This window comes from Ctenocephalides felis, unplaced genomic scaffold (assembly GCF_003426905.1).
Source record: "Ctenocephalides felis isolate EL2017-DRISC unplaced genomic scaffold, ASM342690v1 CF-g0.4_SCAFFOLD_01492, whole genome shotgun sequence".
In the NCBI taxonomy this organism is placed as follows: domain Eukaryota; kingdom Metazoa; phylum Arthropoda; class Insecta; order Siphonaptera; family Pulicidae; genus Ctenocephalides; species Ctenocephalides felis.
The window spans coordinates 21,458,043-21,473,038 of NW_020537646.1; the positions used below are offsets into that span (position 1 = coordinate 21,458,043).

Here is a 14,996-nt window from a genome sequence, read left to right on the forward strand (position 1 = left end):
TGAAAATATTCACAAATTTCTAACAATAGCGGAAGCACTGGTTTATCAACCAAATAGTGATGAAAAAACAAATTAATAAAATCAATAAAATGAAGAGTGTTCACGAGTGGAATCAAACATGACATCAAATATGTAACCATGTCTCACAAGACAAAGTTCTAAATATCAGTCTTCTTAGTTTATAAAATATTTATTTCACTAACAAATTTAACTCCATGAGTTAACATTATTGTCATTTGTGATAGAATTAACAGTAATTATAATTCAAAATATGTATACCTTTCGCAGGCATACAATAACAACTTACTGTTATAGTTATAATAATCTGTGACCATAATGATCTAATGTTAAATTAGTACTGAAATAAATCATTGTTAACAGCCATATTGCTTGTTCAATGTGAATATCGCAGATAATAAAATATGTAAAAAAAGATAAATTTCAGTCAAGAAGAACAAAAAAAATATTACATTAAAATGGCATCATGCCACGGCTTTTCTTCCATGCAGCTCCTTGCCTCCTGTTGTGATTGGCTCTTGTCGATTTATTAGTATTTTTCTTATCGCGATTAATAGTTACATCTTTCTCTTGTCCATGCCCTTTAGGTTTTCCCACCACATCTCGACTGAAATGTTTTGAAAAAAGTAGGAATAATTTGATATCAATATAAATATTTGAACATAATCATGAACTAATCACACTACATCATAATCAATTAACTGTCATATAAACTAATGTTAATCTATTATAAAATTATCAATACAAACTTTGGGTGTTTATTATTCCGTTGTGCTTCTCTACGAGCACGAATAATTTCTGGATTTTCACAGAAAGGTTGAAATTTAGTGGCTGGAGTAGAAGAACTATTTTCATCTTCTTCTTCATCTTCCTCTGACTGCATAGAAATATAATATAATACAAAAACAACAAATTATGAATTCAAATTAAATTCGATTTATGTAATTTGATATAATTTAAATATTCTACCTCACTATCATTATGTACTTGCTTCCGCAATACTCTAGGTAGTTCTGTTGGTCTTCTAGAATTGCTTTCGGAATCATCGTCTTCAGCAATTGGTTTAGAAGAACCTTCAAAGGAGTCATCATATTCATCATCATAAACGTTGTCATACACAAGACTGAAAAAGAAAGTGAAGCAAATTTATATCAAAATTAATCAATATAAACATAATATAAATAAAAGAAACACACTTATATTCCTGATACTTGGACTTGATCTCATTGATATGGCTTTTGTCATTCAATAACTCATTCAAATTTTTAGGTCCCCTCTTATGTTTACTTTGCCAATGTTCTTTTGGAACATCTCGAACTCGCATATCAAATTCATCACCATCAAACACATTTAAGTGAGCATTTCCTGAAGAGAAATGTGGAATTAATTTACAAAACATATAAACATACTTATTGAGAAGCAATAGAAGTATACCTAATTTATCATGTAATTCTTCTAAAGGATCTGGTGGAATGTAGGGTTCCGAAGTGTCTAATGAACAAAGTTCTTTAGGAATATTATCTGAAAAAAAATAGAATAAATTAAAATAAACTCACCTTAACTAAATAAATTTTGAAAGTAAGTAAACAAAACAAGAAAATCATTAAGAACGTATTGAGGTTATTAATAAACAAAATCAAAACTTTACCTTCGAGTAATGCACTGATAACATTTTCAGAAGTACCAAAATAGTCAATTAATCTTTTAATATATCCACTTCCTAGATTAGGAAAAACATCAGACACTTCAGCTATTGCATTGTTAGTATCATTATCATTATTCACAGCTCCTCCACATGCACCTTCATCGTCACTTATATAGTCATTAAAATCTTTTGATGGAGATTGATTATATGAACATAAATCTTGAAAAATTACTTTCTTGGGATCAGAATCATCAACTGATGACATTAGAGACTGCAGAATAAAATCACATTTAACTGGATCTCTATCTTAGCATTAAGGATAAGATTGGTGTATTTACTAGTGATATATATATAATTTATAATAATTTCAATAGATTATTTTTGAACTAAAGTACTAAAAAAAGGTTACAAGTTGCAGCAAACTTGTCTCAAAAGTTCCATATCATTCTGAAGTGGCTGCTTCTCTAACAAGTCTCTAACAAATGTTTTTTGATTATGTAACACATGAAGTGTTTCACTAATAATTTCTAAAAACATATCAGCTGGAGATAAGGCTTTTGCTCTAAAACAAAAATAGTAAAATTACAATAACAGATAAGATTCAACTACATTAAAATGTATTGATTTTCATTATATAATTAATATATTACTCAGAACATAATACTTACGGATTCGCCAATGCTTCCTCAGTACAGGTATTTAGTATTAATCTATAACATTCAAGTAGTTCAACCCTTGCTTTGTCAACAATATCAGAATTATTTTTGTCAATCAGCTTGTTGAATAATATTGGTATACTATTATCATACAGCACTGCTATGCTAAAAAATGATTAAAACTGTTGAGCACAATCTACATGTAACCTGCATGATCATTTACCTTGAATATATTTTCAAATCCCGACAAATTAATTTGGAAGCCGGATAAACTTCAAAGAAATGTCTCATAGTGGCAGCACAATCTAAAAGGTGCCAAGCCAAATCAACTAATGCTGTCTCAGCAGAAGTAGGATATAAATTTATTTGCTCTCCTACATAATTTGATGTCGTAGTAAAAGCACTTGATTGGTTTTCAATTGTAGTAAATACCTAGAAGTACACCAAATTTTTAGGTCAAAAAATTAAATTTATAGTCATGAAGTAAAGTAAAAATAAGTTTGTAATCTTTGGCAGATATCATTACTTTAATGATATAGAATCTAAATAACTTATCAAACTAACTTTAAATAACAAAAAAATTAATGTCATCAATCAATAAGAATCAATATAAAATGTTAGAAAAAGTAGCCGATTAAAACTTCAACAACAAAGAGAACTACGAATAAGTAAATTAAAACAGCAAATAAATTTAAGAGTTGTTAAGATTAGCGTTACATATTTGAATATGCATAAATTTTACAAAAACATACATAAATAACCATTACCTTCTCTTTGAGAAATAAATATGCGACTTTGAGATCATCTTTATACTTTGGTTGCAACTTAAATACAGTTTCCATAAATCTAGTCAAGATTGTCACATTATTTACTCCATAAAGTGCAATCAGATCCCACAATATTGGAATAGTTATTAAACTATAGTCATATAATAAATTTGCTAAAAATAATTTTCCTATCCAGGAACCCTGTGAAAGGCAAATTTATTAGTTTTTATTAAATCTATTTACTTTGAATTATGTCTACCTCATTTTCCTTATTTGTGATGATACGACAAAATATTTGCAAAACTCTTTTATATGCAGTAACATATGCTTCTGTAACTTGTTTACTTTCATGTTTAAACGGAAGGTAAAATGGAGAAGCTTCTTGTAAAAACGATATCAAGGATTCCATGCATCCTGTATCATAAACTATGTTCGACCAAAACCTATGGATGGTAATAAATATTGTAATATTGCAATAAATGTTTAAATTTCAATCTTTTACTCTTAACATTATATTAACCTAAAGTGTTCCAAATTTAGCATCCATTCTAGTTCTTTGTTAAACCATAGCATACTATTCAGCCACTGTTCATCTTCTGCACTTCCTGTTTTAGGAGGTCCAGGATATCGAGAATGGCAACGGTTTTCCACCCAAAAGTCGCTCTGTAACAATTATATTGATCTTTGTCTAATGCTTTTCTTCAAAATTATATAAAATTTTCAGAGCAAGAACCTATTGACCAACTGGTGTAGATACAAAACAAATCGGTGACAATGTTTTGTCGAAATTGTTATAAATAATAAACACACATATATAACGCAATGCTTACAAATTGGTTAATGCACAATTACTTAATTAGCAATACTTACAAAAGCCTTAACATCTCTTTTCACGCCATTTGCATTCACTTGAAATTTAAGATCTTCCAAAGGTAAACATTCTGGATTCTACAACAAGCAAATATGTCAATACTATTGAGTGAAATGGCTTGAAGTGCTAAATTTACTGACCTGATATAAACTTCCATTAATATTTATTTCTGTCATATTAGTAAATTATGTTTAGACAATACAAAATCCTAATATCACAAATTAATTTGGAAATGGCATGCCAAACAGAGAGCGGCTTAATAGAATTTACAATTTCATGATTAAGTATGTTATAAATAACGTGACAAAAAACAGGCAAAAAACTGTCAAATAACTATTCTGGTCAATGCTTTTATACTTTTTTTAAACTATCCTTTCTAGCAAATTGATTTATAAAAAAACCTGTTAACTGCTTTGTGTAACAATTTGTAGGTTGACAAATCCGCGCTGACAACCAAAGAAATAACATGAATGAAGTGAGCAGATTCACTTCACTTCCTTTCTCATTAAATTTATTACGTTGGTAATAAAACGACAGTAGTGTTGCAAGATGAGAAGATTTACTTCACTTCCTTTCTCGTTAAAAATATTACGTTGGTAATAAAACGACATTAGTGTTGCAAAATGGTTACAAGTGGTTACAAGTGCATGTAAACAGTGAATGAAAAATGTTTACATTTAATAAAAATTAAATAAACAAGCATATAATATGTTATAGATAAATAAAATAATTTTATACTAGAAGTCGATGAATAATAAGTTTTGTAATTCAAGACTCAAATCTAAACTTATATTTTAATTTTTGTGCATTACAGATGTCAGGCATATTTAAGGTAAGAAATTCATGTTCAATGATGAAATAATAATAATAAAATATTTTGATATGATGATCCAGTGGTATGTTTTGCATGTTTTTTTAAAAATCTAATTTTTTTCTCGTAAAAATGATAAAATTAGTTTTGTCTTTAACGTCTTGAATTATTGACACTTTGTTGGACATCCAATCAGTGGTGTTGTGTCAATATTTTTTTTTACCGGAACGAAGTTAAAATGCCGGTTCTCGTATTTATTTCGTTTTAGTTAGAGTTTGTGTTCATCAGAAGAAAACAACGTTTCTTACTCCTGTTTACGGTTTGGAGAAAAATGTCGGTTTGTTTAGGTTTTTGTTCCGGTTCAAACCCTTGTTTATAATAATACAAAAATCAGTATTTTTTTTAATTGTTTTTTAATACGTCAGTCAATTCTCCTTATCGGAAATCATCTATAGTTCCGGAACGCGTTCCGGTGCAAAAAGAAAGTACCGGAACGATTTTCCGGCGCGTTCCGGCTAGACAACACCAATGCCTCCAACCTTGAGGCGAATTAATTGGTAGATTAAAAATTCATACCCTAAAAACAAAAACTTAGAACAGTTTTTAATTTTTTCAAAATCGGTTCAGAAAATGGTTCAAAAAATGTGGAAAAAATTTGCACTTGTCTACTCTAATTCTAAAGAAATGACTCGGCAGTCTCATCAATCGAATCGATTGGGTCTTTATCGAAATTCATGGAATGATTTCAAATTCTTGAAATTTGTGTAGCCGTTTTTGAGAAATCAAAAATGTCAAATTTTGGTTTTTACATTCACGCGCTTATAGATAATAACTATACTTTTTTTATTTTGGTATCAAGTAATTTAAAATCTTGCTAACTTAAAACCTCAACAAAATATAAAATTTGCAGATCATTAAACTCATTCTTCGGAATGTTAATAAATGAATAATTTCAATTAATTCTTTGACGCGTTTACGGTTTTCACAATATTGTCTAGTAGCAGTAGCAAAATTGCCAATGACATAACTTCTGACTTTTACCTTTAAAAATAATAAACTATTCCTTCAAAAATAATATTGTGCTTCTTTATATTATATTTGCAATTCTCGAATTTCTTAAGATCTTGCATGAAAATGTACAAAACGATATAATTGAAGATGTTCTAAAATGACGTGGTCAAAAATTCAAATGCCCTTGAGAGTTCTTTAACTCTTTCGCGATAACATAAAGAATATACAGTATGATTATGTTTTCCACAAATCATACCGAGTCATATGTATAATTTACAGATCATAACTTCATACAGTATTCATTAAGTTTGCTCGAGGCCTTGTGCATGACTTAGAAGTTATCTCTAAATTATATCAACAAGTAATTATAATGACAACATACAATTAAACATGTAAAGTCGATTTAATTATCATCAACGCAAATATAGATGCTGGGTACAATTGCCAAAATAAAATAATTAAAGGTTATTTATGGAGAAGAAGATGCAATAACGCCTGTTTTGTGTCTTATTCATTCGACATTTTATAAATCCTGTGCGGATTCGTTTTTGTATTGCATCTTAAATTCATATTTTATTTTTTGAAAAAACATGCGTGATTATATACTAAACATATTATTAATTATTTTTTGAAATGCTTATAAAAGAAAAGTATTAATTGCAGTATATGATTTACTGTAGATACCAAATTTCATATATTATATTTATATATTGTTTCAGTTTATCTAGAAAGCTATCATATTAACTTCCCATAGGGTGTTACATAATGGGCCGAAAATCGAAATGAATTTTTTGCATTTTGTGTGTCCGCATTTTTTGTTGCACGTTTTCGGGCACACGGATTAACCGATTTGAATGCTTCAAAACACATTCGATTCCTATTGATAGGGAGATGTACTGATTAGTTTTAGGCAGTCCAGCATTACGGAGATATAGAGCAAGAGTGCAGAAAATAGAAATCGAGTTTTTGAGAGAACAGAGTATCCGATTTGAATGATCCAAAAACATTCAATTTATAATGATTAGAGAAGTTGTGTTTAGTTTTTGGCAGAGGCAGGTTCAGCCGTTTTTAGAGATACCGAGCTAATTGCGCAAATTTGGCAGTGTTTGAGAGAACTAAGCATCCGATTTTAATGATTCAAAAACTATCTGCTTGTTTTGACAAATAATTGCTTTTGTAAAAAAATAATTCAAAATTACATTTTTTTTGTATATAAAATAATTCAGATTTTAATTTTAGTTCTGGCTAAAGTTCTAAAGCTCACTTATATACTTTAAATCTAATTTTAACTTCGCAGTTCAGTTTATATAATTTTTATAATTAATAATTATAAGAATAATTCTATAATAATATTAGATAGTGTTACAGTATATTTAATAATCTATTTCAAAACGTTTAATATTCTTCGAACATTTTGTTATGGTTCGGGAAGTTTCAGCAATTTGCCTTAAGGCATGATGCCATATTCAATAGTTTTATTATTTTAATTTTTAACCAAAAGCCTCTATTTTAAGAGAACAGAGCGTCCGATTTTAATGATTCAGAAACATTTTACTTGTATTGACAAGTTGAAGAATTGATCAAATTTCAAATGAAGGCAGGTTATAGCGTTTCGGAGATCTAGTGAAAAAAAGTAAAAAAAATGCCATTTGGCGGTCAAAACTGATCATTAGACATATGCACATCAAATTATCAGATATTTTACCGAGATTTTAATAATAAGTCTAAATTTTGTTTACATTTCTCTATGGGTTCCGTACCAATGTTTATTCGTTAGACGGCAACGCGGCGCTTACGCAGTTAAAGCAGTACGATTGCTTTGAAAAAAAGTTCAGAATTTCCAAAATATGTCAAAATAAAGAAAAAAAAATTTTCAAAAAAAGTTATTTTATGTCAAATTTAAAGTTTCTCAAAAATCTAATTTGTTTGAAGTAAATTTTTTTCACCAATGTTAATCTTTTTAAAAAATAAGGCACGATGCCATGCGCCCCACTAGTTTTGCGTTAGTTAAATAGTAGTTTTTATTAGCCCTAGTTAAATTTGTAGGCGCTTTTATTGAAGATAGTTTTCTAAACCTTGTATTTCAATGTCTAAATTATAAAATTTGTTGCTGAACCGCCAAATGGCCTGTATTACATCAAATACTTTGTTGATCGCGTTTATATTGTATGATATGCGACAATACATTAGCGTTAATTGTTAAGTTTCGCCGAAGTGTTACATGCAGCTGTAATAGTTTGCCAGGCAATTGATTCATTAAATGGTATTGAATTTTATGAAGGCTAGATGAATGTGAAGGCAAACAAAGAATTGTTTAATAAATTGGTTGGAATGCTTCGGAATTAGTACACTCGAATGCGGAAGTTTCGATACTTTTGTTGGATGAATCAGGTTCGAATAAATATGAATAAATTAAAATTGCAAAATCAAATGTGATATGATTTGAATACTTATATTCAACTGTTTCGATGAATTCATCTATTCTTGTTTTTCTTTTTTGTTTATTTATTATAGACAATCAGAAAACAAATTTCTATGAGTCTAGATCCACTAACAATAAGTATGTCATTTAAAGGTCTTCTCCAGTGAAGAGATTCTCCTGTACATAATCTATGTTAATAACAATAAATCAATGTTAATAAATAAATCTATGTTGATAAATAATCTATGTTAGTAAAATAAACGAAGCTTAAATTAAGTTAGTAGGTTAGTAGGCCATTTTCTTTTGAGCCTTCTAGTTGGAACATGAATTTTGATTAATTGCATAGCTGAATTTGGATGTTGGTCCAATTTCGTATGGTATAAATTGCTTATTTTTTAATTACTTCTTTTACGGTCAGTATGTTTAAATCTGTATAGATAGTGTTATTCGAAACAAACCGGGGTGCATTAACTGGACGTACTTGCACATCCCCATAGTTGAATACCATAAGTCCATATCGGTATTATTACTGACTTATAGATTAGTAATTTATTGTTGTATGACATTTTAGAGAATTCATCTATTCATTTGTATTATTGTTATTGTTATTGGAGAAGCAATCAGGTCTATTCTTATTTTTTGTGTCTTTTTTATAGTTGTTTTTTAAAGTGTGATCTATTAGAAACTCATTTGGGATCTATTAAAAACTCATTCACTACTTCTTGAGACTTACGAAGTTTCTACCTCAGTTCTAAGCACGTGCCATATATTCATTAACATAGAATGTTCAAATTTGCATTGTATAATATTCTTGTTTGTATGTTTTTATCTTTATTGAGAGGTGTAAAGTAAAATCTCACAATTAGTCTCTAACCTGCGTTTTTCTCAAAGTTAATTCTCCAAAGCCTCATCACTAAATCCTATGGATTTAATAATGTAAGAAATATAAATTATGGGCGTTGGGGTTTATTCAAGTCAATTTTGCAAATAATATGAAATATTGAATTTATTATACTTACAAAGATTGTTAATGAATTTCATGTTAATATTTTACTACTTCTATTAAATATAATTTAAACGTTTCTGCTGCTAACATTTGTTTAAATGCTTTGAATATATTATCCTTTATTGCCCAATATTTTGAACTCTTGCATGTAGGCTGTCGTTATTTGACGCTGAAGAGAAAGTACATATAAAATCTCTTTGTTTATTTCCGATTATCAATTATTCTATGCTTTATTGAGCTTTTTGCATCAAGGGTACTAAAATTTAACCTACTTTTGCAAATAAACTACTGGCTTTTCATCTGCTATTACAAAATCGTTTGATGAATTGATTCGAAAACTCATTCGAGCAAATAAAATAAAGAGGGGATATTTCCTTTTATTGTTGTGGCAAACTACTAAAATCGTTTTACCATTTGTAACAAATGCTGTAGAATAATTAAGGTTGTTTATTCATTATAATCATGGGCGTTGGTGCCGCAGCTCCTAGTTCATCACTATTCGATAGATGAAATAAAAACTTTACAGCTTAATTCAAATCTGAGCACAGATTATGTGATTTTGATAAATAAAGTTTCAAAATTAAGCTCAACTTAACTGGCTTTTTGTATAATTGATTGGAGGCGTTCGATTTATCGCATTTGACGACCCTGTTGTATTTGTTTACAACTTATAAAATATGCTTAAAGGTAAACAAAAATCAGTTATTAATATACATATTAGAAAATATAATTTTTTTTTATATTAAAACGATTATACATTTCTAGAGTAGTTGAAAAAGCGCGATCTTGGTATAAAATTAACATCTATTTTATTTGTTGCCTGAATTTTGATTATAGTTTTTGTTTTTTTTTTCACTTACATAATTCTTATACATTTTGATATTATTGTTTATCTTAATGTGTGTACTTTACTGCATATTATGTCATTAAATAGTAATTATTGAATAAAAAGAAATTGAATAAAATTTAGGTGTAATAAAAGGAAATTTTATATCAATTATTATCCATTATCTGTCGCGCTTCGTGTATAAATATGTAAATTTACCACAGTCTTTTTTGTGGTATGTTATAAAATTATTTTTACATTAAAAGTATTCGGTGCCTTTGAAATGTCAAAATATATCAAAAAGTATTAATTTCATCGGCATTTTCTCACTTGATATGCAAATTAACGACATTTTACTCCGAAAACATGTTGCGATTCGCAAGGTTAGTTCATGTCGTACATGTGGGCGATTAAAAGTCTACTTAATGCAAGTGTAAGGGACAATCTACTGAAAATAAAATCTTATAATAAATGCATTTCAAGATCAATATATTTATTAAAGTTACTATACTATTATAAAATTAAAATTATAGCCTAGTCTGCGCAAAAGCAAAAGATGCAAAAAATTAAAAAATGATGGTGCAATAAAAAAATGCGTTGCATTAGATGTAATGAATTATTTTATCAGATTTGGTTATCTATTGATGTAGTCATAAATACATATTGCGCGTGGTCATGCAAGGGAAATATGCACAAATTGCATAGAAATCTAATCTAATTTTCATAAATAAATATGAAACCCAATCCAAATGAAACTATTATCATAAGAAAATATATATGGTTTTTATCAATGATCTATATTTTTTCTAAATATTCCTTAAAATTTTAATATTTTGGAACTAACTGTTTTGGTACCATAAATCTTTTTATAGCACAACACACATCAATTGTGAAGTTTTGACAATATTTTAAAGAAAAAAAAATAAATTGTTTACTATTTATCTTATGTTAGTAATTTTTTCTCAATTTCAATTCATCATTTAAAATCATTAAATTCTCTCTTGTGCTGCACTGCTAAATACTACATAGAACACATGACCGAGCAAACCCAGGAAGTAAGTCCCCAAACATTATGGGTGGCATGAACTGACCTGGTATTTTTTGTTACACAAAAACATAACATCTCTATTTGATGAATTATTGACCATGCACATGATTTCAACATTTTCGACATGTGCGCAAAAAAAATTAGAAGCAAAAACAGTAACCTAAATGCTTTTGCTGAAATATTTGCAGACTAGTGAAAATAATTTTCTGGAATTTTGAAACTTAAATTTTGAGAAATATGCCATATTACATTAAAAAAATATGCTTTGCTTCATATGTTGTTCATAGTATTTAAACAACATTAACTTTTTTCCTACATAAATTAGATCGTGTGAAAGATTTGCAAAGATTTGAAAGTTTGTTTTTTCGAATGTGTATCGGTATAAAATTAATTGAATAATGAATTGATTTTATTTAAGAACTAAAAAACTGAAAAATCATCAAACTGCAAGGGCAATAAAGTAAAATTATATAAAGAATTATTATAAATAAAATACTATTTCATATTTGTAAAAATTTGATTATTATAAAAAAACTATAAACAAATTGTGTCTACATAATCAAAGAATGTTTATGATCAACTCTTCATATAATATCTCTATGAGTTTTTATATCAGAACATTTGAATTATTGTATGAAACCTGACTATTAACAAAAAGTCCATTAGAAAACGGCTGTGACAAAAATACGATAAAAGGGATGTATAATAAAAAATGAATAAATCTGAAGATAAGTTACTCTAATTTAATGCACGTGTTCTTTGTTTCTGTAACTTTAATCTGTTTATTAATGATCATCGATGCATACCAAACAATATCGATTATATTACTATTATGAATTCTTGTAATAGCTATTTTATAAATTATCGATTTGATTAATCTTGCTTTGGAAAGATTTTATAATGTGTACAATATCAGTATAATATGCTTGTAATTCAATCCAGTTATTACACAAAATTTTCAATAACTGTTCAATTTATCTTATCGTTTATTGATTGTTCTCATTAATTGTGCCTGATTTCACACGTTTTTATTTTGATCGACCTTGTGCGATTATTGATTGCTCTATCGTCGAAAGAAACTATCTTTTTCAGAAAAATATAGAGTGTACTGATACACATTTTCAAAGTTTATCATTTATTTATATGATTGTTGTGTGATAATAATCTGTAGTCTCAAATTTTTATTTGTTATTATTTCAACACGTTTATTTTAAACATTAAATCATTTTTAATTGAACTGAAAATATAGTGATAGATAATTTGTAAATTAGTCATCAATTTCTCCTAAAAGTTTAGTTTATAAGTGACAACTAGCATTATATTTTTCTAAAGAAGAATCTTCTGGTTACGATAAGACAAATAATTTACTGACTTCGGTTTATTTCGTGTACATAATGACTAATTCTTCGAAACAATAAAAATAATAATAACTATTTTAAACATCTTTCACCGAAACTGCTCGAAATGGAATGAAAGTTTGTACCTACGTGTGTGAGTTGCTCTGAACAATTGTTTGCCAGATGTTATCGTCCTCTCACATATGTACATACCAATAAAAATCAACAAACATTTGAAATCTATAAAGACCGCCAATATTTACAGAAACTGTATATTATCATATTTAAACAAATAGCGTACTCGCTAATTAATTCATAATACATTGTTGCATTATTGCATATTTGTTTCCAAGCCAGTAGCCAATTACAAAGAAATTAGGTAGTAATCTAAACAATTTTCGTTTATCTTAATTATGCAAAATAGCTAGTTTATCTTGTAAATTGTATCTTATAAATTATTTTATGCATAATTTTCTAAATAAGTATTTGCAAAAAAGGCAGAATGGAACGGTTTGGATTTCAAAAAAGTATAACTGAATAAAGAAGTACTCAGTAATGTTTACAAAAAATAGCAAATGTATAATAAAATTACACTTTACATTTTAAATTAGTGGGTATTTTTAATGTCATTTGAATAAAAAATATATTCAGTTAATTAACAAAAATATTCATAAATCTTATTTTTTCTAGTTTCATATTTCAGCAAAATGTATCTGATTAGTGTAAAAAGGAATATAAAATAAATAAAGTGCTTTATTTTAGTATTAGATATAAAGATTGGAAATGTGCACAAAATTTCTGAATGAAAGATAAAAGGTTTCATACAAATTGAATTCAGTTCTTAAAATCTCTTTTTATAAAGCACATTCTGGTTAAAATCAACGTAATCTTTGACAACGCAAAATATGTAATAATAGAAAAGGTTTATTATTTAAACTTTGTTATGAATTATTTTTGTTAAATATTTTGCTATTCTCAATCAATGTTCACCTTTTTGAAATATGTAATTCATACTTATTAGGTCATACCAACCAGTAAAACGCGATTCAATTTCGCTTACTTATCTAATTACTAAAAATACATAGTACAATGACAGTATTTTTTATATTTCTTTTTGATATTATTAAGTAGCATAGATTTGTGTGATCTGATGCTTTTAAAGTGAAATCATTTGTTTTAGCCTGTCGTTTAATCAGTAGTTTAGATATCATAACATAAATTTTTCTCTATTTTTATGTCGACAGCAAAAAATTACAATCAATACTTAAAAAATTTAATTTGTTATTTCATTATGTGACTATTTTGCTACAAATATTATTTCCAAAACTATGTCGAAAGATAAACAAATAGTAAGTACTTAATATTGCAATCCACAAAGTAAACGTTACAAGAAAGAATTACTAACAATAAGTCATTTATTTCCATTTTGAGTAGAGCTAAATACTTAATTTTTGTTCTATTTTGAGTAGAACATTTGGAGTACCTATATCTATAAATGATTTAAATTTTTACAAATTGATTATAATTTGTTTTAAAAATTATTAAGAATTAAAAATTATTTGGGATAAGTAATAGTTTATGAAAACCATGGACGTTACGTAGCTTAATCTTATGTCGTTAACTAGCTGAAAGTGGAATTCTGTCTTAAGGCAATTAAGGCATCGTGAAAATTGCTGGAACTTCCCGTACCGCAATTCAAAATTCGAGTAATTAAAATTAATCAATAATAATCAATAAAAGTTGATCAATGATTTGAAACTTTTAATAAAATTTTGAACCATATTAAATCATTCTATCTTAAATCATTTATTTTGAAATATTTTGTAAATTCTTAACTTTTTTTCAAAGCAATCGTACTGCTTTAACTGCATAAAGACGAAATATCGAAGCGCGAGAGCGCCGCGTCGCCGTCTAAAGCGTAAACATTGGTACGGAACCCATAGGAATGTAAACAAAATTTATACTTATTGTTAAAATCTCTATAAAATAGCTGATAATTTGATGTGCATATGTGTAAAGTTCATTTTTGACCGCCAAATGGCATTTTTTTTTACTTTTTTTGTTAGATCTCCGAAACCGCTAGACCTGCCTTCATAAAAATTTGATAAATTTTTCATCTTGTCAATGCAAGTAACACGTTTTTTGAATTATTCAAATCGGATGCTCCGTTCTCTTAAAAACTGAATTAACGTTTTTGGCACTTTTTGCCCCATATCTTTTGAACGGCTAGACCTGCCTTCACCAAAAACTAATCAGCACGTCTCCTTATCAATACGAAACGAATGCTTTTTGAATTAATCAAATCGCTTCATCCGTGTTTCCGAAATCGTCGACGAAAATTTGTATCCACACACACACACACACATACACGCACATACACACACACATACACATACACTCATACATCCATTTTTTCTAAGGTATGCCAAAATGTTCGGAAACCTATGAAACGTAAAGATATATAAAAATTCTCATTTTCGATTTTTTTGCGATTACTATAACTTGCCCTACGGGAAGTTAATAATATTACTCATTGTTAGATTAAACGTACTCCAAAACCATACGTTTTTTTCAATTG

General features: G+C 28.0%; 1 protein-coding gene across 1 annotated transcript; it reads right to left on the reverse strand.

Annotated features, from left to right (window-relative positions):
- Nucleotides 1–333: 333 nt before the first annotated feature.
- Nucleotides 334–4,247, reverse strand: LOC113370543 (activating signal cointegrator 1 complex subunit 2-like). The gene is made up of 14 exons (XM_026611222.1): nucleotides 4,098–4,247; nucleotides 3,957–4,034; nucleotides 3,607–3,749; nucleotides 3,346–3,529; nucleotides 3,087–3,287; nucleotides 2,543–2,751; nucleotides 2,332–2,484; nucleotides 2,073–2,225; nucleotides 1,667–1,965; nucleotides 1,453–1,539; nucleotides 1,215–1,383; nucleotides 988–1,141; nucleotides 768–895; nucleotides 334–625 (listed from the first exon to the last, which is right to left on the reverse strand). Exons 1-14 carry the CDS (start codon nucleotides 4,131–4,133, stop codon nucleotides 472–474), a joined length of 2,148 nt encoding a protein of 715 aa, XP_026467007.1. The 5' UTR covers nucleotides 4,134–4,247; the 3' UTR covers nucleotides 334–471.
- Nucleotides 4,248–14,996: the final 10,749 nt, after the last annotated feature.

Bases quoted from the DNA above. Each gene is read 5' to 3' on its own strand.
- LOC113370543 (XM_026611222.1), bottom strand. From the start codon at position 4,133: ATGACAGAAATAAATATTAATGGAAGTTTATATCAG. The intron at 1,540-1,666 runs GTAAAGTTTTGA...ATTTTTTTTCAG, and splicing joins TATCAGTGCATTACTCGAAG to ATAATATTCCTAAAGAACTT. The intron at 626-767 runs GTTTGTATTGAT...AAAACATTTCAG, and splicing joins CGGAATAATAAACACCCAAA to TCGAGATGTGGTGGGAAAAC.